At 40.5% G+C, this 23,847-nt stretch overlaps 3 protein-coding genes across 3 annotated transcripts; all 3 read left to right on the top strand.

The window, feature by feature from the left end:
- Positions 1-3,180: 3,180 nt before the first annotated feature.
- shisa4 (shisa family member 4) lies at positions 3,181-11,209 on the top strand. Its single transcript, XM_061069312.1, has 5 exons — positions 3,181-3,406; positions 5,954-6,131; positions 7,886-8,022; positions 8,577-8,768; positions 9,169-11,209. The coding sequence occupies exons 1-5, from the start codon at positions 3,322-3,324 to the stop codon at positions 9,207-9,209; spliced, it is 633 nt and encodes a 210-aa protein (XP_060925295.1). The 5' UTR covers positions 3,181-3,321; the 3' UTR covers positions 9,210-11,209.
- Positions 11,210-12,721: 1,512 nt separating this feature from the next.
- Positions 12,722-17,133, top strand: lmod1b (leiomodin 1b (smooth muscle)). The gene is made up of 3 exons (XM_061070261.1): positions 12,722-13,178; positions 14,234-15,931; positions 16,011-17,133. The coding sequence occupies exons 1-3, from the start codon at positions 12,891-12,893 to the stop codon at positions 16,035-16,037; spliced, it is 2,013 nt and encodes a 670-aa protein (XP_060926244.1). The 5' UTR covers positions 12,722-12,890; the 3' UTR covers positions 16,038-17,133.
- A 2,568-nt stretch (positions 17,134-19,701) lies between these two features.
- On the top strand, positions 19,702-23,847 carry timm17a (translocase of inner mitochondrial membrane 17 homolog A (yeast)). The gene is made up of 6 exons (XM_061069445.1): positions 19,702-19,765; positions 21,232-21,331; positions 21,583-21,646; positions 22,308-22,436; positions 22,655-22,765; positions 22,931-23,847. The coding sequence occupies exons 1-6, from the start codon at positions 19,740-19,742 to the stop codon at positions 23,005-23,007; spliced, it is 507 nt and encodes a 168-aa protein (XP_060925428.1). The 5' UTR covers positions 19,702-19,739; the 3' UTR covers positions 23,008-23,847.

The raw sequence follows: 23,847 nt of genomic DNA, 5'->3' as shown, positions 1-23,847 counted from the left end.
GAGTGATGTATCAAGGTGAATGTGTGTGTGAATAGGTGAATGGAAAAACACTCAGAGAGGTCATCAAGACTAGAAAAGCATTATATGAATATCGACCATTTACCTTTTCATAACCAATGTCAGGCAGGAGCATTGTTTTTATATAATGCAGCAATTGTTGAAATGTGTGGATGTGATAAGAGGGATTTGAACTTCACCCTCTTCTTTTCATTCTTCAAACACCATCATAATTTGTCATGTCTACACCCATGCGATAAAACACAAATGTCTTTAAAACAGTGTTTCACTGATCTAGAACAAGACATTTATTGTTATTCCTGTGTTTTTGCTAAAACCTCTAAAGGAAGAACTCTAATTCTGTGGTCCGGTATTGTAGTGTAGTGTGTGTCCTAGTTGAAGTGTCATGAGGACTTTACTTTGTGGGCTGTGTAAAAGTTTAAATGGAGGTTTAGACAGTTGTATTCTCTTCGACCGATCTAAGATGTGTGCCACATGACTGCTGAGTCAGGACCTGAGGACTTGACTCAGCTTCTATGTTGACCCGAGCACTTTTGTTTCATTGTGTATACTAAAATGTTTTTTCATCAAGTCAGTTTGATGAGTCAGTATATTGTGTCTTTGCTTACCATCAAAGTCTCCAGGATCCACTGACCAGCAGACTGTTGGGTTGTTGTTGTGCTTTTATGAGCACAGTGAAGAACTCCTCGGGCGTAACAAAGTTGAATGGGCCGTCAGGTTACAAATAAATCATGGGCCATTCAGCAGCTGCTCCCCTATCCCACAATAGTTATGCATCAATAATCACAGCAGAAGATCCTGACTGCCCCCATCTTGTTTGGTAGAGAACTGAACGCAAGGTAGACTACATACAGTTTTAGATTTGAGTAAATAAAAGACATTGACCTGAAAAAAGGCAATTTGCTATTGAACATGTAGTGTTACACCCAACTTTGTAACTGTCACAGCTGGAATCAGTTACAGTAGTGGGAGGACAAAAATGAGATATAAGTGTGTGTGTATGTGTGTGTGTGCGTGTTTGTGTGTGTTCCTGTACTTATACCTTGTGAGGACCATTAAACTTAGATGGTACAGAGTAATGGAATTTTTGGAAAGTGGGGACATTTTGACTGTTGAGACTTGGTTTTAGGGCTAGGGTTAGAATGAAGTTTAGGTTAGGGTTAGGGTTAGGGTTAGAGTTAGGGTTAAGGATAAGAAGGTTGTAGAGACTTGCAAGTAGGCTCTACCCCACTAATGCGGGCACTCCCGATCCATTGGTACCAACCCAAGCCTCTATGACCTTCGGATGGGAAAAACCCAATTTGTGAGGTGTTGCAATTAGGGTTAGGGTAAGGGTAAGGTTTAGGGGCAAGGGTTAAGATTAAGGATAAAAGAAGGTAGTAGAGACTTGCGAGTAGGCTCTACCCCCACTTATGCGGGTTTGTCCCTTCCAAAGGTCGTAGAAGCTCAGGGATGGTACCAATCGATCAGGAGTTCCCGCATTAGTGGGGGTAGAGCCTACTAGCAAGTCTCTACAGCCTTCCTATCCATAACCCTAACCCTAACCCTTACCCTAACCCTAATAGCAACCCTAACCCAAACCCTTCACAAATTGTTTTTTTTCCCTTCCGAAGGTCGCACAAGCTCAAGGATGGTACCCATCGATCGGGTGTGTCCTTATTAGTGTTGACAAAACCACTTTCCAAGTCTCTACCTCCTTCAAAAAAAAAGTTATTAGTTTTTCATTAATGCCCCTTGAGACTTTTTTTTTCATTAATTTGCCTGATAAAAATAAATAATAAAAATCCTTAAAATTTCAATAGGGCCTCCCTCTGTTTGGTGCTTGGGCCCTAATTATATATACAATTGAAACAGAATATAAACAGTGGAGAGCATTGTCAATAGCCATTGCATTTCACAGATAAGAGTGAGTATTAGATTAAATAAATATTGTAAAAATAATATCAAAGAACGTCTCCAATCTGTCCTTTTAACACTTTTAAATCGATGTGTGAAACATTGATCCCGCTTTTCCGCCTATAAATACGGAAGAGTAGAGGTCGTGATGGCGCCTCCCTGTGGAGAGATGGCCGCACAGCATCTGGTCCAGGAGCAGCTCTGTCTCCAAACAAGCAGCTGATCTCTGCCTCTGCTCTTCTGTGAACATTCAGTGAGTCCAACAGCCACTTCTTGTTCTTTTAGATATTTGTTTGAGAAGATGTTTAACTAGTAGAGATAAAGCTTGTTTGTTTGTGTTTTTTTTATTTTAAAAACGCATAAATTCAATACTAGCACTTTGACCCTTTGATACACAAGCTATGCAAAACCCTTCTATTGCACAACATGGTTAAAAAAGGACCTGTATTAATTTCATGCATGGCTGAGTGTATATATGTTATATCTTTGAAATGAATGTATTTACGAATTCAATAAAAATCTTGTTTTTGATAACCAGAAATCATTGTTTTCAATTTTCCTTTCTCACTTGAACAGATTATTACATTACTTTTACACACATGGGTGTGACCTGTACAGTATTATTCACCACGGAGCACCTTCCATTCTTTTCATATGGCTGATTTTGCACATCTGACGCATGTAATTTTTATTTTACAATCCATTACTAATGACAAAGAGACATGTACCATACAAGTTAGCTGTTGACATATTCTTTTCTAGCTGGCCAACAATGGCTAGATCTACAAAATAAAACTTGGAATAGAACAAAAATCGACTGATATGCATTTGAAAAATGTTCTCGTCATTTTGATTTTCTTTACTACTAAGTAATAATAAGGAGATAGTAAGTCACAAAGCGTCTTTGTACAAATGTGTTTTATTGTCCTGACATATTCTTTTCTAGCTAGCTAACCTTGGCTGAATCTACAAAATAAAACTTGGAATAGAACAATATACTAAATCGACTGATGTGCAATTGAAAATATTCTTGTCATTTTGATTTTCTTTATTACTAAGTCATAATAAGGAGATAGTAAGTCACAAAGCGGCTTTGTACAATTGTGTTTTATTGTCCTGTCTATACCATAGACTGTATATAGAAAGGTCTCTACATGAGAACCAGCTACCGTCTCTCCGACGCTCCGGGCAGGTCCGTGAACGCGTCGCCCCGCTGGACCCGGTCGTACAGCGTCACCGCAGCGATGTGTCACTTCCACGGATAAACTCCGGAGCTCGAGCACGTTCCGTCTCCAGCGCTGCTCCTCCGGGATAATGTGCGTGAGCTCCCGCTAGCCTCGACCACCTGCGCACCAGCTCCCGTGTTCCGCAAAAACTACCGTCGGTGTGGTCGCTTACAACCCGGGGATGGGGATGTTCTCTCCGGCGGGCACCGCGTCCCTCGCCGCGGTGACTTTGGCGCTGCTCGCCGTCGTCCTCTGCTCGTCTCCGGGTAAGATCCCCGCTGCACATCCAGGCCGAGGCCGCCCGCTAGCTCCCGGTACCCGGGCTTCTAACGGTCACATCCCCGCTAACGTTATCTTCCTTCTCCGGTCCGCACAGCCGGGTGTCACGGATCTGTCAGCCAAGAACATGCAGCCCGTGTCGCTGTGTGTCGTGTTAACACGAGCCCATGATGCTGCTCTGCTGCTGGTTCTCTCGCTGTGTTTGTTTTAGGCCTGATGGTCACTAACTAACGAACTAACGAACTAACTAATTAACTAACTAGCTAACTATCTTACTAACTAACCCTTCAGGGAACTAGTCTGTTTGTTTCATCTAGTTTCCCCTCACAAATATATAACATTCAGGTTTATGTCCTCTTACATGTTCGACGCCAAAGCAACTATAATAGATTAATCGATTGGTCATCACAACATGCCATGTGATAGTTCAGTGATCTCTTAAGCAAAAAAATATATTTATACTTTCTATACTTGTCAAAATGTTATGCTATTCTTTGTTAAATATGAAAAAACAAAGTGAATACATTTGTTGTTGTTGACTATTGGTCGAACAAAAGCCTCAAAATGTGCTAATTCATAACGAAAATGTAGGTAAATAATCTGCAGATTAGTCTATGGGCTAATGAATATAATCAATAATATGAAGAGCCCAACTGGTAACAAATGGCAAATATGATATATATTTTTTGTATCTGGGTTGAATGTTTTTCAAACCAGATACAAAAAACGTTCAACCCAGATACAGAGATATATCTCTATCTGGGTTGAATGTTTGTTGTTATGAACACTTTTATTTAATGCAGTAAAGATGTTCCTTTTTGAATTTTACGTTAACAAAATTATTTTTCAAATATTATGTTTTGTCATACTTTAAGTTTTATATAGACTATTTGTTTTTTTTTGTTTTTCTTTATTGTTATTGATACCATTTATTGTTAAATAGGTAAATATCAAGACTCAATTGCATTTGTTTCCATCTGGGTTCATACATTTTTTATTTTCGTAGCTATACATCGGCTGATTTATCTGTATTCAAAATGTTTTATTCCCTAATATCGGTATTGGCATAGGCCCCCAGTAATCCACATAGGTTGGGCTGTAATCGTAATAGATGTGGACTATTTATTTTATGTCCGTTTGTTTTCCAACAAACTACTTTTGCTGAATAGCTCAGTTTTTATCATTCATATCATACATCTTTTATACAGATGGTTCAAAGTGCTTGTGACTGACAGGCTCATGACAAGACAAGAGCAGGAAGTAACAGATGTTTCCATAATTGATTAATCTGCCAATCATGTAGTGATGCCCCCCCCCCATAGAGAGTATATAGGTTACAGTCTCAACAGACAGCCGGCCGATCGTATAGTGACATAACCAGTAAAACATCTGGAGACTAACTGACACATCTCATTCATATTAATGAGGTGGACGGGATACGAAAAGAAACACCTGTCAATCTAACAAATCTGAAGTGTCAGCAACCAAACAATTAGAAACTAAACAATAACACATTTTGTGATATTGTCTCAAATTATAAAAGAAGAACATCTGCTGCTGACCTATAGGACCAGTTTAATTGTGCTGGTTTTATTCAGACTGTATGATCCTAATTGTATGTTTCAGAAAATGTTGAATGTACTTTAGCTGCCTGCAACACGTGGGTGTTGTGACCAGACTGTAATTTAGTGTTGCCTTTAATTATGTATGGTGGAAAGCATAATCACACCTGCTCTTTTCAACTGAAGTATGAGAAATGATCAAAACATGTCTCTGTAAGTGTGTGTTAACCCTTGTCTTTCAAGCCTCGGGATTAGACAAAAGAACTTAGATTTGAGTCTTATTATCCTCAACCTCTTTTGAATTTCTGACTTTTGAAAATAGTTGTGTGCAAGGTTTGGAATTTTTGATTAAATTGAGTCAGAGTTTCTATCATTTAATTAATAATTTAGGGCTTTTATTCAAGAAGAAAAAAGCATCAAGCAGCATTTGATTGTTGGTTGGCCAAAAAATGGCATTTATTGACTATTTTAGCTATTTCCTGATGTTGTACAGGCCAAATCATTTGTTGATTAATAGAAAGTGTAATTGGTACATTTATTAATAATGAAAATAACTGTTAGTTGCACTGCAATCACCTCCTCCTTTTCTACGTATTTCTGAAAAACAAGTCTTAAATCTCCTCTTTACTTTACTTGAGCCCTGGTCAGTTTTCCTGATCAGGGCTCTGGTCTCTGCCACAGAGAAGCTTTGAATAATACATCAAGACTGTGTTTGGCCTGGAATAATAAAGACTTGAAGAAAGAAGAGCCAGTACATGTTGGAGATAAATCTTGATTTTTCTCTTGAAGGCAGAAGCTTTGTGAACATTCAGGAGTTTTCTCACTTTGAGTCTGTGCGATGAAACAGAAACAATAGCATGTTGCTCTAACCGAAAAACACAGTATGAAGTTAGGAGGGAAATCAATTCTCTTGCTCCCTCTTTTCTTTCTCTCATTCTGATCACCTTCCGCGATGTTGCTCTTGTGTTGCAGTCAGTGCAAATGAAGACTGCCTGTGGTACGTGGATAAAAACGGCACCTGGCACAACGGCTTCGACTGCCCGCTCATCACGTTCTGCTGTGGGAACTGTCACCGGCGCTACTGCTGCCTGGACGCCTTCAAGATGATCACAGAGAGGGAGCAGAAGCGCTGCATGCTCTTCCAGTTCAGGTGGGGGCCGTGGCTGCTATATTTTTATTTAATGATTTACATTTACCAATTTGATCCACACCAAGAGTCAGTGTTTGTGCCTCACAGATTGAGGCTGTCAGTGCGGGAACATGTATAATTTCCTTAAAGCAAACATATACTTGGTTGTTTTTTCAGGGGGATATTTAGTGGTGTCACATGAAGATATATACATACACACAAATTACACACTAAATTGACAATAATAGTTTATTGAAAGCACCTTTGGCCCATAGAACAAACAATGCACAAGTGCAGACAAGATTAAAAGAGCGATAAACATTGTGTTGTGTGCATATACAGCAGCTCTATCTGTGTAATTTCACACGGAGTCGAATTAAGTTGTAGACACATATTGAAAGTTAAATCTTCGGCACTGAAACGATCATTCAAACGTGGAGAATGTTATCAAGGACAGAGCTGGACATGGCAGGTAGCTGGAGCAGAAAGTGGCGACGAACCTGAGGCACAGACTTAGGATCATAGCGATGAGCAAGAGGAAACAAGCTGACATGAGATTTTAGTGTTGGTACCGAGTAGGTGACTGAAGGATCTAGAGGGATGAGAGGATGAGACACAGATGTACAAGTGGATTGACAGGGATAAGAAACCAGGTCGCAACACCCAGACGCACACAATAAGATTAACTGGGGATAATTCACAACACAAGGACAGGGGAAACTGGGATTACATATTCAGTCAGTTACACCTTTTTTGACCAAGGTGAACCTGGTTTACATTACGATACACTTTGTCTACCCCTCGGACCACTGCTGCTTAACTTTGGCATCGATAGTTCAAAATATTCAATCTTCTTTCCAGTATACACATGACACAAGCTTTGTTTAAAAAAGCTTGATGATCCCGTCTCCTGCCCCTGACGTAAGCAGTTCCTTCTTCTAGACCAGTAAAGTGTTGGTGCCAGAGTTGAACCATTTCGAACTTGTCCTCGAACTGCCTTGATCTAAAAGGGGTGTAAGATAAACTGAACTGTTCTGTTTCTTATGTCCCATTGGCTGCATATGATCAAATGACCAGTTTCTGCTCACCAGAGTGTAATATCATCAAATTAGTATTTCTATCCATGCAGTGATCTGTGTGTTAGGGGGTGTTTGATCCCCTGGGAGGAATCGTGATAATGCAGGACTAAGCAAGCTTGTATCTAAGGGGCTGCAACACGGCAGTTTTTCTCCCCAGCACTGGAAAGTGTAAGCCATCCATCACTATCTGAACTGAGGAGACAGCCAGATTCTTAATGGGCCCAGTGGGAGATCAGATCAGCGGCTGGATGAATTGAAGGGTGTAAAGGAATATGTTTCCTTCTTTCAGTCTTCAGGTTTCAGGCAGTGTCTCCACAGGTGACTATGAAGTTGGCCTTGAAAGCAGTAGAGTTGATTCTCTGTCTCAAGGATAACTGTGAGGACAGTGATAGAGTCAAGCTGGCCCAGCAGCAGATAGGCATTGCCATAGCAACCAAGGTCATAAAGATATGATAAACTGAGCCTCCAGTGAAGGGGGGGGGGGGGTGGCAGTCATAACAGTTAACTGAGACTAAGATGTGAAGGAATCCGGGCAGAAAAATAGATGAAGGAGCTGCGCCATTAAATGATTTTGTGTCTGAATCACATTTTCACCTTCTAAAGTGAGTTGCAATTAGGGAGACAAAGGGGCAGGGACACACTTGAGGCTGCAAGATCAAACTGAGGAACTGTGCTCCCTTCTTCCTCTCCTCTCAGCCCCACCACTTTAGCTGGCATCGCCTCCTCCATCCTCCTGTTTGTGGCCGTCATTGCCACGATGGTGTGCTGCTTCATGTGCTCGTGCTGTTACCTCTACCAGAGAAGGCAGCAGAGGGGCAGGACACCTTATGATGGTAAGAACTCCACTCTTAATGACAAAACTAATAAAGCACAAAATCGTTTGAGTATTAAAAGTCACTGCTGACACTTTCAGTCCAACTATATGCATGGCATGTGGGGTCCTACAGGGCTCTGTCCTTGGCCCCATTTAGTTTTGCCTGTATCTGTTTCCCCTTGGTCATGTCGGTCATGTATTTACCCCTGTGACCTACCGTTGCCTGAAAACATTATAAAAATCTTCTCTCCACTGCTGTAACTCACTTTTCACCTGCCTTAATAAAGCAGCAGTTGCCGTTTACACCTGCTACAGAATGTAGCAGCAAGACTGATAATTGGCTAACTGCATTTACATTTTATTTTGTGACTGTGATTTTGAAAGGTGCTATAGAATTAATGTTTGTTATTACTTTTATTATTTATTTATTATTAAAATCACAATAACAAATTTAACTCAAGGGCTTAACAATCTGCACAAAGGTACGAGACCCTCTGTCCTTAGACACTTGTTTTATGTCCACCCATCATGTAGTTTTCCTTCACTGGAGTCTCAATGTTTTTTATCCAACAGTCCAGCAGATCCCCATGGCCAGCTACCCACTGGAGCCCATGTACGACGCCTATGGAAAACCACTGGGACCCTCTGAGTATCCGCATGCAGGTTATCCGATGCAGGTCATGTACCCTGGCATGCCCCCCCAGTATCCGATGATGCATCCTGGACCGTATCCACAGCACCTAATGGATCCTGCTTACAGCCAGGGTAAGATTAGCACAACATCACAGGGGGATAGTGATTTGACATTCTGTTGAACTGTGGTAGAAAAGGCTGTAAAATGTCCTGGTCATGATATTAAATGCACATGTTGTTGATCACCTTTTAATCTATTGTTCAGTGACAATTTAAACAGTTCTCCAAAAACTCAAAAGGACAAACGGTCTCGAAATTCCTGAATTTCATTCATTTTTAGAGACTCTATGGATTGTAGTGTTTTGTCGATTCACCACAAGAATAAATAACTTTGGTGATCTTGTGACTTTTCATCTTGTCCCATCATCAGGTCAAATTTTTATACTGTGGTATCGTGATCCAGTTAACATAGATTTGCAGATTATTGTCATGAAGATCTGACTTGTATTTTGTGTTTTTGCTCATGTTTCAGCTCCTCCACCGTACTCTCCCCCTCAGTATCCTGGTCATTGATGAGCTCATCTCCAGAAACACACAGTGGGAAATAACAGCAGCTGAGAGAAATGACTGTTTTCAAGAGGAGAAGGAAGCAACACACAAACACACAAGAACACACAAGAACACACGCACACACACATGGAATCACTCAAACAAACATTACAGCTTGACTAGCAGTGCTTAGCCTGTGAAAGAGAAAGAAAAAGGAGGCACTTTAAGAGTTTTTTTTTTTTTCTGTCCTACTTTTCTGGAATATTTATGTAAATCGAAGTAAGCACGCCGCTCCCCAAAAGCGATGAGGTATCTCGACTCTATGCTGCCACCTCTGGTCACCTCAGTGGTGTTATCTAAATTACATTACAGAAGAGGGTTACAAAGGGATTTAAAACAATGGTAATGCGCGCCCTTTTTATTTATCACAGTGAGAAATGCTTTACTTTCTTGCTTTTATTCAATTTGAATAGATTGGACCGGTAACTGCCCCAAGACGACATTCCATGTCATCTCGGTCACTAATGCGCATTCTCCAAATACGAGTACACGATGTCTTCATACCTACTTCATCTGTAATGTGGTAGAGGCTAATGTGAAAATAAATGGGAAATAAGGGAAGTGTGTATGATGTGAAACGTCACATGTTTGGTTAAAGGCATATATGATGTGATACAGATGTTTTGGTTCTCCCAGTTCTGTGAAAACGCCTTTAGTCACATGTTAGATTCATCTGTCTCTTCTTCTTCTTTATATCTGACTCAGCTGAATACTTCATGATAATATATTAGCTGCACCACTCTAGGTATTGTAACATCTTAACATCAGCATGCTACCCATTCGAAATTATCTTTTTAAATGTTATCTGTCTCCTCCTGCTTCTTAGAAATTATTCTGAGCATTGACCTGATAAATGCAGGTAGTACGATTACAAAGGTTTTTGTTTTTTCTTGTAACATATCAGGTCAAGGGTCGTGCTGCTTCAATAAAGACAAAATGTCCGGCCTTACAATAACTAACCGTGAAGGGGAAAAAAAGAGATTAACTATTTAAATACATATTTTGTAAATCTGTTCTTCAGCTTAATATTTTAGGAAATGTTAAAGTTAATTTGAATCAATGTATTGTTACTGTAACATGAGATATGACGTTTTGGCATCTTTCCATTTGGTTTTTATTAATCATCAAAGTTTCCTTGTAATGTGAATGGGTTTTCAATTTCTGGACTAAGCTGCGAAGCCAAAAATCTCTACTGTCGAGAAAAGTGGATTTTGTTATTCACCTTTTTAAAGGTTTGACATTTTGGGAAACGTACATAGTTCCTGTCTTGTCAAGAGTCTGATGACGAGACTGATGAGACTCATGTTGAAGCGTAAGAAGATCTTTTAGTAAAGAGTTAAAATTGTAAAGTAAAAGTAGTATAATGTAGTAGAAGTACACAAAAGTAATTCTGTATTTATAGGACACTGGTGTTCACACATTCTGATAAGTAAAATCAGATGAATAGTCAAAATAATCTGCTTTTGTTGTGTTACTTATTCACAAGAGTTCTTTACAAAATGAAAATACTCTAAAACAGATTTAATAGTAGCCTAATAATATGAATTCACCCCATGATTTATGACCCCATCAGCTCTGCTATTACAAACTTATTTTGTGATAGTGCCACACCTGTATAGTGCAGATAGGAGAATGCAGATATTTGTGAATTTCCCAAAATGTCAAACCATTCCCTGAGTTTATTTTTTTTATTTTTTACAGATTTGGGCTCCAGTGAGGTCAGGGCCTGAACCTGTAAATGAATTCATCTGTTATTGGGTCTAGTTTAGCATCTTGTGCAGACAACAACAGCCCTGTGCCCTCGTAACATGTATGAACTGTAGAATATGACGTCTCTAGCATGTGTTGTACATGTGTTTGACTACTTATACGTTATGCCTGGATTATCTTTACTTTTGGTGTAATGTCTCCCAACATTTAAGTCAAACAAGGCACATATTTATAAAAACGTGCTGACTGGAGAAGTCTGGTCTTTCTTACACACAGTTCCCTGAGACGTAGTGCTGTGTCTTGTCTCTCCTCTAAACCATGCAATGAATAAGATGACAGTTACTCCTGTTAGTTTACAGTAAACTATTTATTCCGATGGTGACGTCCACGTGTACAGATCTGTTGAGCCTTTGTAAAGTACATGGAGAACACTGGACTTGTCTTTGGCAGATGCTTTCATCTGTAGTCTGACCCGACATGATGTTTCTGTTTATTTGTGCTTCTAAACCAACTCAGTTTGTGTGTTTAATGAAACTGACCCCAGTTGACAAAATACCTTGTCTAGATGAGGCTGTTTTTGTCTGTTGTCATATGGATCTTATGACATTGTAATATAAAGAGATTGAGTGAAAAGTTTTTATTTCTATTAACATAAAATTTAACTTTGGAATGTAAAGTACAAAAGTCTTCTGTGTCCTTTGTTGTATTTTTAAAAACGTGTTTTGTTGAGGTAATATGTAACATTTGATAAGAGAAGAATAGTTTGTGTTTACAAAGCTTTGACCACTAGATGTCGACATCAACATCCAGTCAATGTCACATGTGTTCAGATGATGGAAAGGATTTATGTACATCTTACCTGAAACTTCACATGTGCCTTTAAACACACTGATTATTGTTTACATATTATGATAAGTCAATACTTTTAAATTGTTTCCTAAATTTATGGTTAATGTTTTAGAATTAATTCAATCTACTGAAATTTACAAGTTCAGTTTGAAAGATGCAATTTAATTTATTTGGCAAACAATGGGGGGGATGACAAGAGGGAAAAACTCTCAAACCTGACCACATGCTATTTTTCATTAAAGTATTATTGATATTGCAAAGTAAACTTCACATTCTCAGTTCGATAAATCTGTATTCCTCTCAATGGTGTCACACTGACTAATTGAAACTTTTTGATATTTTTCCAGGTGAAATGTTTTTTTATTTTATTCATGATTTAACAGTTTAGTGTATAAACAGTTGTATATTCTCATATTCACACTTGAATCTAACAACCCATGTTTCCCTTTGAATCCCTGGCTTTCTGGTGTTTATATAGAGCCTCCTGGAAAACTCAATTATGTTTTTAACTTGAACATTTATTTTCAAGGAAACAAGGAATATAAAAAGCTCGTAAAAGAAACAGTGATTTTTACGGGTTATGGCAGAAAACATGGAACTCTCAGCTGTTAACGTGAATCCTTTCTGAACAAACAGCCAGGAACGAGTCTCAATATAAACACGAATTGTGTAATAGAGAGTCTGTGTAACTCAACTCTGGCATCTCTGTAAACTTCAGCCCTTCCCATTACCTTTAAAGGAGTGTGCACCCTGAACTAAATATGGACATGCACTTTCACAGGATTTCGAAGAATGTCCCAGCCTCACAGTCGACTTTGATGATGTGAGCCTCTTGCAGTTGGTCACTGGTACCCCTCACTGCAGCACTGCGAGTCCAGCCTCTTTGCACCAGGATTGATGCCTCTGGTGAGCGGGACGTGACGGGACAGCAGGACATCGGCGTTGGCCTATGAGAATACTTGACTTCTCACCACCGGAGTGAAATTACCCCATATTTTGACTTTTTTGATAAGGGATTTACTGTTCAACTACCATCAGCACCTCTAAAGAATTCCCAGATCTGTTTTTAGGTTTTTTTTGGCCACCATGTCCAGGAGAAAGGTGAGAGGCCTGACCCGGACAGGCCGCCAGGTCAGCGAGGACCCTGACCTGGACAACCTGCTGTCCACCCTGTCCCCAGAGGAGATGGAGGAGCTGGAGAAGGACATGTTGAAAGTGCCTGACCTCAACCCGGAGGACGGGAAGATGATGGACCAAGGGGAGAGCCAGCCTGCGCAGCCACCTATGAGCAACAACGTTGGAGACTCTAAACTGAATAGCAGACGGGAGAGTGACACTAAAGGGAGGCTCAGTCAGAGGGAGCTGTCATTTGAGGTTAGTGTATAATTAAATGCATTTCTTATCTTCTTTAATAGCAACCTAATTAGGGTTTACACCCTCTTTATGATCTATATGAATATACATTATTTTCTTCAAGTTTTCAGGAGAAAGAACCTGCACATGTGAAGGGTTTATCAAATCAAACAACCATATATGACTGATTACAGTATTACATAACATCCAGTGTCCCAGGCTAATGATAGCTTTCATGTTCCATTATTCATTTAGCTTGAAGCAAACTGCCAAGTGGAGTCCGGTCCATCAGCTCATAAATACTGTTCCCCAGAGTGGGTTTCTGTGCCAGGGAAAATATTTATTTCGCCTCTGAGGCTCGTTTCAATCCATTTCACATCATTAATCGTCTCCTTACTCGCAGCAAACAGCCTCTTAAACACGTGAATAATAATTTATATAATGACACACCATAAAAGATTTTCATCACAAAGAGCCCTCGTCGGTTGGAGTGTCACGGAGCCAGATTTCTAGCAGTTTCTGTGTCTAAAGCGAGGGGCACTTCAGTGGACGCAGCCCTGCGGAGCTTCTTAATCCCAGCCTAATGGAATTCCTTGGTTGATTGCTCCTACGCTCGCTGCCTTTTAAGGATACATGTGCCAGGGGCGCAGGCTCATGCAGCAAAACAGATGGAGACTCACAAATCAAACACTTAGCAGGCTACTCGCTGCAAGTGTGTCCCTGCACTGTAGAATATGGATCCCTGTCCTCTTGCCGACTGTAAACACACATGCCACATTGTGTCAGGGAGGATGTGTTTGTTTACTGTGAGCGGATTGATGAGGTGCTGTTTTACAGGATTACAGTATTTACACACAAGTATTTGTATGATTTCTGAGATGTATCATGTTTTACATGTCATACTGTATAAACCAAATCTGTATTAACAGGCTGTTTTCTGTAAAAACTCTGCACATGGGTTTTTTTGTTGAAATAATACTGTAATTATTTGTTTCTGGTGTTAACTCACGTTTAACTGGTATTCTTTCCTACGTAATGTTGATTTTCACGTCACATTCATGCTCGTCCTCCTGCAGGGGGAGTCGAAGAAGGAGAGCCGGAAGCAAGAATACCTGAGGAAGATGGGCCTGAGCCAGGAAGGCAACGATGACATCAATGTTGGACTAAGAAGACAAGCTAGCATCTCGAGCGAAAGGGAAACCAGGGTGGACGACAGAAACAGCAAAGATCCTGAAAGTTCAAAAGAAGAGCGCAGTCGGCTCTCGAGTAGATACAGGAAGCAGGAGAGCAACGACAGGGACGTGAAAGAGGAGAATAGTGACAAAGAGAAATGTGAAGACAGTAGAATAAGAGACAGAAGAGAAAACAGAGAGAGTACAGGCAACAAAACAAAGGATATGATCTCCAAGTTACAGGAAAGGAAGGAAGAAGGTAGAGAGAAGGAAAGGAAAGAAGACTGCAGGAGACGAGATGACAGCAAAACCAAAGACATCATCTCAAAGCTACGAGAAAAAAGTGAAAAGGATGCAGGAAAAGAAAAGGATCGAAAATCTGAGGGGATCAGGACACAAGGTCTTGTCTCTAAAATGTTGGAGAAACAGAGCAAGGTAGAGGACAACCAGGAGAGCAAATCAGAAGAGAAGAAGTCGAAAGCAGAGGAGAAGAAAGCTGAAGATAATACCAAACCTGATGTGAAACCCCAGCGACAGCAGACTGAGACGGACGAGGTGCAGGTGAAACACGACAAGGCAGAAAAAAGGACAGATAGAGAGGAGCTGGTAAACCACAGCGACCATGTGAAAGAGAAGGAGAAGACAGCAGTAGAGGAAAAAGATTCTGATAGAGGAAAAGTTAAAAAAGCTACAGAAACGGATAATTGTGTTGCCAAAAACAGCCCAAACAGCAAGGCCAAGGTGGAAGAGGAGGAGGACGAAGAGTCGAGCATGTTCGATGAGCTAATGGAGCAGGTTCGAAGCGATGACCCCTCCCTCAATGAGCTCATCGTCAACAACTCAGAGGTTATCAAGACCAAAACACTCATCGAGTTTGCAGGGGCTTTGCACGACAACACTTGCGTGAAAACATTTGCTTTGGCCAACTGCCGCGCGGACGACCATGTGGCTTACGCCATCGCTGGCACAATACGCAACAACAAGACCATCACCAGCATCAACGTTGACTCCAATCATCTCACCGGCAAGGGCATCCTGTCCCTGATCCAGGCGCTGCAACACAACTCCACTCTGACCGAGCTCCGCTTCCAAAACCAGCGTCACATCTGCGGCGGGAAGACCGAGATGGAGATGACCAAGATTCTGAAAGACAACACCACGCTGCTCAAACTGGGGTACCACTTCGAGTTAGCCGGGCCCAGGATGACCACGACGAACATATTGAGTCGCAACATGGACCGACAGAGACAGCGGCGGCTGCAGGAGCAGAAGCAGGCCCAGGCCAACGGGGAGAAGAAGGGGACACTGGAGGTGCCCAAGACTGGAGGTGGAGGATCTCTAAGAAGCTCACCCAGAGCCTCCCCCAAACCTTCTCCCTTACCCTCACCCATGCCCTCACCAAAGCTGACACCAAGGAGACGAGTTGGAGGTTCGGCTCCACCACCACCCCCACCTCCCCCCGGGGGTGGACCTCCACCTCCTCCTCCTCCTATGATGGATGGAGACGCCCTGAGGAACTCTCTGTCTCCACGCGGCGGTAAGAACTCAAGGGACCAACTGCTCGCCTCGATCAGAGGGAACAACGTCAAAGGACTCAAGAAGGTACGTGTGTTGGGTTTATGGGAAGGTCAGCTCAGCCACAGCACATTCAGACATACTTACGTTTTTATTTTTCCCACAGGTGCCGGTGCCAAAGTGGTTGCAGTAATATTTACTGTCGGAGTATAAAGTGAAAAAGGTGAGCAGGAGGAGAACCGACGCGAAGGAGATGAACTCTACGCTCCCTCGGCTGCAGCGGGACAGATGGAGAAAGTAAAACATAAGTGCGTTGGATGAGAAGCCGTCACTATGAGTTCTCCCCTCAAACACTGGACCAAAAGGACTCGGTGGAGAATGAGTGACCCGGGGCTCTCTATCATCCCACTGCAGAAAGTGCCATGAGTTTGTTTCTCTCCACTTCTCTCCACTCTCTACATATTGACGCTTTGCTGGTTATTTGCACTAGATGATATGAAGCCGATCATGTAACATGTTGGCATGTGTATGCATCTGAATGTGAGCGTGGTGTTGGTGAGCTTAACAAGAGATTCAAGTAACTCTATAAAAAATTCTAATATACAAAAGTTTATAGATAATATAGTGGATATTCATTTGGCATTTATTTATTTATGCAGAGGGTGGCCACCTTGTACCTGTCAGCTGTAAATCTCTTTAAACTGGGAATTCTGAAATATCAGGGAATTAACAAACATGGCGGCCTGACTAAAGATAACCTGGGTAAGTAAACAAAAAAAAAGGTCAAGGTTGTGTTTGATTGTGTGTCTCTTTGCCAAATCTCAAGACATCTCAGGCGGGGTTTATCAGATTGGAGAGTGGCCCAGCGGAGTCCTGGTGCATGACGAAAGGGTTTAAGCATGGAAATAATTACATAATGCATAATGACATTTTTTTTTTTTCAGGAAGTGCAAATGGCTGTCCTTCAGTATCTGATGTTATATGTTGTACAGGATTATTGTAGCCTGGGTGTTTCAATATCTTACATAACTGTTTATGTAATACAGCTACGTGTCTTAACCTTTTTTAGGGATTTGGAAAAAGCATTACAGGCTTATATCAACGCTCCTGTTGATTAACGTTGAACTTTTTAAATGAAGGTCAATTCTAATAGAATGTGACAATCGAAAATCAGAGTGGCACTCATGTGTACTGTGTAAAGGAAGATTCTCTGCCGTATTTGATGACACATGCCGATTCTCACAGAGCCTGTATGTCTTTAATAAAAGATCCTGCTATGTCTGCACTGACATGACACAGTTGTAATGTTATACATGGCTGATATCATTAAGGAGAATAATGCATAGTATATGTGAAATGAAATTAACTGACTTTTGCAATATTTTTCAGTGCGATAAATCAAGGTGTGTAAGTATTAATATCTGTTGAGCTGTCATTTATTGTAATGAGTTCATGAGCAATAAGAAATTGCACATTTTGAACGTGAGGTATCTGAAAAAAGCCTTGAGAGAGTCTCTTCAAATTTGGTATAACCATTCACTTGGACTCAGGGATGAACTGATTAGAGTTTGGTCGAAGGTCAAGGGCCAAGGTCACTGTGACCTAACAAAGAACATTTTTATATCATATTTTTAAACTGAGTAGATAGAAGTTATGAGGAAGACATTCACAGTATATGCACAGTTGCAAACAACCTGCCGCATAAACCTCATAAGATTTAAGGTGCTTGTATTCCTTCAGTTATTGTGTGAATCTTGAAACCAGTCACTTGAGTCATTTTCACAAACTTCCCTCTCAATCTAAACACATTCACATGTCCGTCCCTGTAAAACCAGCAATGAGAAACCTTTGGATGATTAATTGCTCTTTCTGTGACATGTCTGAAGCTGCAGGGAGACAGTGGGAGTTGTCTCATGTCTTCCCAGCAGCTGGGGAGGCAGCCATCATCCTGGGTGTTCAGAGTCGAAGATGAGAACCGCAGCTACAGGCCAGTTTATGTCTGCATCGCCCGGCCTCAGCCTCCACATCCACGATTTGCCTATATTTGGTCATTTCTCGATGGAGCCTTGCTGTGCAAGTCATTCCTTTCTCCTTCCTAATAATGGGCAGCGGGCCAGTGGTCTGTCTCTCGGCTGGAGCTGCTCCCCTGACCAACAGAGGAGGAGGAAAGAAATTGTTGAGATCACCGCAGAAAATAACCCTGTTGACAATATAATGTCATACATTTCTGGATTGAAGTCACAGAAAGTGGGCATTATAGTTTAGTTTAGTTATCAAGTTAATTGTAAATCAAGGTTTTTAACAGAATCTGAGGCCTTTTGTGGCCTCTTTGGGTTTCGGGTCCTGTCGCAGTTGCCCATCTTTCCTGTTGGTAAACACGCCTGCCTCTGTAGAAACTGCTGACAGTCATTCTTCAATCTGTGTCATTGAACTCTTCACCAGAATAATATCAACAGTTTTGGTGTTTCTCTCCTCATGTCTCACGTCTTTTCCAGAGGAGGATTTATTAGATCAGAAGTGTGTTACCTCTCAGAGATGTGAAAGCAGTCACTTCCTGTGGTGAATCTGGCAGATTTCTTCATAATATTAGGGAAATCGTTATCTTCTAATGATTAATGTTATCTCTCAATGTTCCTGATTTTGCTGTTGTTGCTTTTTTAATCTGGAACCGCCTCCTGCACAGACTCCGGGAGGCCGAGCCTGTTGATATAAGTTTCTTTATTCTTTATTATCTGATGCATCTCTAGACACATTTTGTTCATTTGACTTTTTCTTGACTTTACAACTTATCATGATGTGATCTTAGCCTTGTTTATTCTTTATTTCTGTTGCTCCAAGAAGGTGGTTGTTTACCCAATACATTTATAACCCTCTTCAACTTTATAATGACTGAGGTAACTATCACAGCACATCTCCTTCCTTGGATACACTGACTCACCCTCTTTTCCCTGGAGACAAAAAATATCTGTTAAGCTATTTCGGTGCCTCCTCTGAAGAGACCTGCTGGTGTTTGTTGATACATTAATGCCTGTTGGTGGGTCCATATTGTTCTGAAGGTTCTTAACAAACATGACTCACAGGATTAAAAATATAACAACGGTTGGATATAACTCTGCACAATTAGTGTGCTAGTAAACAAACTCGAGAAAGTACTTGTATTTCACTAAAATATTCAGAATTCTTCTTCTTCTTCTTCTTCTTCTTCTTCTTCTTATAATTACAGTTCTTGTTCTTCTTGTTCTTCTTCTTTTTCTTCGTGTTCCTGTTCTTGTTCTTGTTCTTCTTGTTCTTGTTCTTCCTCTTGTTCTTTTTCTTCTTGAATTATTATTGCCAGATGATGTCATGCTCTCACTTTTTTCGGATGAAAACACTATACTATTTATTTATTATTTACTATATATTTTAAAAGAGGAACCGAACAAGAAAGAAGCGTACATGGGGTGGTATGCAAAAATAAATTTGGAACATACAAACGAACAAGCCAGAGGGGTTGAACAATATACATTTAAATCATATAAATATCCTCTAGAATTTAGAGATATTAGTTTTCACAGCCTTTTTCTTGGATGATTTGGAAAATAGGTTTTCATATTGTCCAACGTTCTTTCAGAGAAATGATTTAAAACAGGCTCCTTTGCATTTATGGATGAGGAATTTAGCCCAAACAATATCAAATGTATTACGAAAAAAACACTTATCATGTTTTTTGTGAAACTGCTCTTTCATCACAGAAAGAGCAGTTTGTTTTTATGTCCTGTTTCATTTTCTCATTAATGAATTAACCTTATAACACTCGGATATCTGACGATATTCGACGTCTGGTAACGTCATGACGTCAGTGGAGAGATAAGCGTTAGTTTCCGGTTACGTCAGTGGGGAACAGCTAGAGAACAAAATGGAGGAATATGCCAGAGAGCCATGGTGAGTCCTGAAAATCAAACTTCACCTTTCCCCGCTTTGTTTTCTCGAGTCTCGTCCATTCCTCTGTGTGGATTCACGAGCTCGTACCGTGTGGACCAATGGTTTCATGGGTCAAAACGCGACTCGACCCAGGACACTGAAAACCCGGCACGTTAGCTAGCACTAGCATGTGTGCTAGTTTCCCGTTGACCTGCGCTAGCACCGCTTAGCACCGCTGCAGCTACATCACGTTGTTAGTGACCTTGTCGGTTTTGTCTGTTCACTCACCCGCGTGTCATTACACCGAGAGAACTAATTCATCTCTGTCGTGACGGGTGACACACGATGAAAGGCAACCATCTTATTATTGTCTTTTTTCAAGCTTTTCTAATAAGAAGTCACCTGATGCCAGATGTTGCTTTAGCATGTGGGAGCTAGCTCGGTTAGCAACATATAAGCTAACATTGGGGTTAGCGTGAAGATTGTGCAACAGCACTGAGAAGTCAATATTATTTGGGGATTTGAAAGAGTAAAACTGTCCAACGTGTGATTATGTTAAGTGTGTGATTGAGTTATTGCGACAGTTCTGGCTCAGTTACTGTAGGTGTCATCACACCAGTGGGTTCATCGTACTTTATTATACAAGAGCTGTTTGTTTATGGTGAACACAACGTGCATGTATCACAAAACAGGATTTTAAACAGCACCCATGACCAGATACTTATTTGCTGTGTAAAGTAGCTCATGAAATATATATATATAGGAAATGTGGAGCTGCTATAAAAGGTAATAACTTATCATAAAGAGGCTGGAACATTATAATAAACTGAGTTTCTAAAAGTCTATATTTCTTTATAGAAACTGGTAGTGGCTTAAAGTTGTTATTACACTATACTGTCACATTGTGTTATCTATTTATTATAAAAGTAGATTTTTAACTGGCACATTAGGGATGGGCTATCAAACAATATCAATAATTGGTGCTATATAATTTTCATCAATAGCAAAACAGCAAAGGTTTAATATATACCACTATATTGCTTATGCATGATGCACAATGGTGAGGAATAAGAATTAATTGACTGTTATAACTGTTTTGCTTATCGTAAGTTATCGTCCTTCTCTGCTAAAAAAGAAGTTTGTGAGAATATGTATATATCGGCTGATGTTAACGTTATTATCTTATCATTTTTGACGATTTCATCCAGCCCTGTTATTATCACTTGTGCAGGAGAGTACTTAGTTAGCTTGTACGGTTTCAAATGTAGTGCATTGAAACGTTTGTTTCCAATTTAGCTTTAACAAGTGTGTGTCCTCCATAACCACCTTCAGTTTTATCAACTCGGACATCAGTGCATGAGGAAGGTTAAGACAACACACTGTGTCAAAGATAATTGTATTGCGTGTGTAATAACAACTTCACCGGCTGTTTTTTGTTTGAATATTACACATCCTTACTTAATGCTAATGTTATGTTGTTCTTTTAGCCCCTGGAGGATTGTGGACGACTGTGGGGGAGCTTTCACCATGGGAGCTATCGGAGGAGGAATATTCCAGGCTGTGAAGGGCTTCAGAAATGCACCCTCAGTAAGTTCAGCCCAGAAGGTCAACATGGTTGCCTTCTGTTTTGCCAGGCAGTCAATTATTGACCTATCATTCATCTAACAGCTAAATACAAAATGTGACCTGGTTGATTCTTGCTCAGTGTAAACAATTTTCACATAGATTAACACAGTAAAATATTTGTATATAATTGTACTGTACTTCATTATCAGCTTTACTTCATATTACTATTGAGGTTTCGTCTCGTCACACCCTTGTGTTGTTCTGTCTTGTAGGGGATGAGCCACAGAATGAAAGGTAGCATGACTGCCATCAAGACCAGAGCCCCACAGCTCGGAGGTAAGAACAAATCCTCAAGTTATATACAATTTGTCTTAAAGTAATATTAATCTTTAGTATCAAATACTCTCTTTTAGACTGAAGAGGTTTATGTGACCTCTGTCTATGTTGATCATGGCTTTCCACTGTCCATTTGTATGCTAGTATGTTGCAAATAATCATGTCATCAAAACTGAATATAGTTATATAAAGCTAAATATACTGTTTGTACATCCCTTGTTTTAATTCAGACACTAGTTACACACATTTTTATACTATTATCTATGTTTTAAAATAAGAATTGAACTGGTCTAGAACGCCATTGTCCATCATCAATGGCTGATATACACTCACTGTAATTCCACTGTTTCTGCTATAACATAGATAAATATGTTTATAACTCATCATGTCTTTATCAAGTTTTTCTTTGAACATTTGATATCTACCAATAACAAGTAAAATTCAACTGACTTACATTATTTCAAAGTTGATTAAACAGCCTGTGTAACTCACAAATTGAAATAACAGAGCTCTAGCTAAATGCAAACATGTCTCACTCTGTTAGATTTGTTGGATTTGTTGAAACGCTCAGTTCCCTTGTGTTATTTTATATTAATGAATACACTGTGTGTCAACCAGAATCGTCTTGTTTTAAATTGATGAATCTTCTATGTGTTCGCAGGAAGCTTTGCAGTTTGGGGAGGCCTCTTCTCAATGATTGACTGTGGTTTAGTCAAAGTGCGAGGCAAGGAGGATCCGTGGAACTCGATAACAAGTGGAGCCATGACTGGAGCTATCCTCGCTGCAAGAAGTGAGTAGTTCAGTTCCCAGCTCCTCCAGTTTGCTTGCTAAAAGGTTCTTGTGCAAGATACTGAATCCCAAATTGGATGCAGAAAGTGGGTGATAGAAAGTGCGCAGAATATAGTAAAGCTACATGACTGTGTGCATGGATCGGTGAATGTGACTTGTACTGTGGACTGTAGATACAGTCCATTTCCTAATGTATAATCATTTCCTGTTCCTGTGTAGATGGACCAGTAGCCATGGTGGGGTCTGCAGCCATGGGTGGTATCCTGCTGGCATTGATAGAGGGCGCTGGAATCTTGCTTACTAGGTTTGCGTCTTCACAGTTCCCCACCGGTGAGTTGGACTTCTGATATCTGCAGTTACCATCACAGAATTGATGTGAAGGATTTTATGTGGAAAGAGCTGAAGAGTAAATTGTTGTTTCCATTTTGTTAACAGCTGTTTTACCTCTGATTTGCCGTCATCTCACTTTGAAGTGTGTGTTCTTTTGCTCTCCAGGGCCTCAGTTCGCCGAGGAGCCTGCTCCTGCAGCCATGCCCAACTCGTCTTTTGGAGACTACAGGCAATTTCAGTGAGGCGGCTCCCCTTTGCTGTATCCTCTCTGCCTTTTTGGAATTCCTTGCTGAGGTTACGAAGAAGATACTGGGACGCATAAAACCACACATCGAACAATAAAAAAAACCTGCACCCGATTTTAAGGACTGTGTTGGAGAAGTGATGGACAATACATCTTCCTGTTCCTTCTCTCAAGAGCCATGTACAGATCTGCCTTTTGCCATTCTCAGCCTTGTCATGTGCATCAGTTTCACCCCAACATTTGTCAAACACAGTGATGTACATGTGGGCTCGTGGGAATGAGGCGTGTTTTTCTATTTTGTTCATATGAAGTATGTACTGCATGTAGCTCTCATGTGGGAGGTCGGGACAGATGAGCTCTGGATAATGTTGAATCCTGCAAAAACACATCACACTTGGAATCTAATAAATTATATATAAGTATATTACTTATGGGTATATACAGTCAAACTTATCTGCTTGTATTTGCTCGTTCGTCTTTATTTGCCTTGAATACGTCTCCTGCTTGTGCTGGCCCCTGACATCTGGCTGGCCTTTTTTATTTGATTTAATTCAATCGTGAAGGCAAACATCTGTCAGATCCAATGTGATTCCAGGAGTATGAAAGTGATTTATTTATTTTAGATTGTGCAGAGTTGTACCGGAATGTGGTGTTTTTTTTTTAATCTCACAGCGATTTCACATTCATCACAGAGCTGAAGGAAAAGACTGCTTATGACAAAGTGTGGCATAGACCTTACATATGAATGGAAAAACTCGAGCAAGGGATTGATGTATAGTGTATTAAAGCTGTTTGCCAGATTGTTCTATGGTACAATAAAGAAACGAGCTGTAAAATC

Source organism: Limanda limanda, chromosome 4, assembly GCF_963576545.1.
Source record: "Limanda limanda chromosome 4, fLimLim1.1, whole genome shotgun sequence".
NCBI lineage: Eukaryota > Metazoa > Chordata > Actinopteri > Pleuronectiformes > Pleuronectidae > Limanda > Limanda limanda.
Note: the sequence above shows the minus strand (reverse complement) of the source record. Positions and strands in the feature narration are given on the sequence as shown.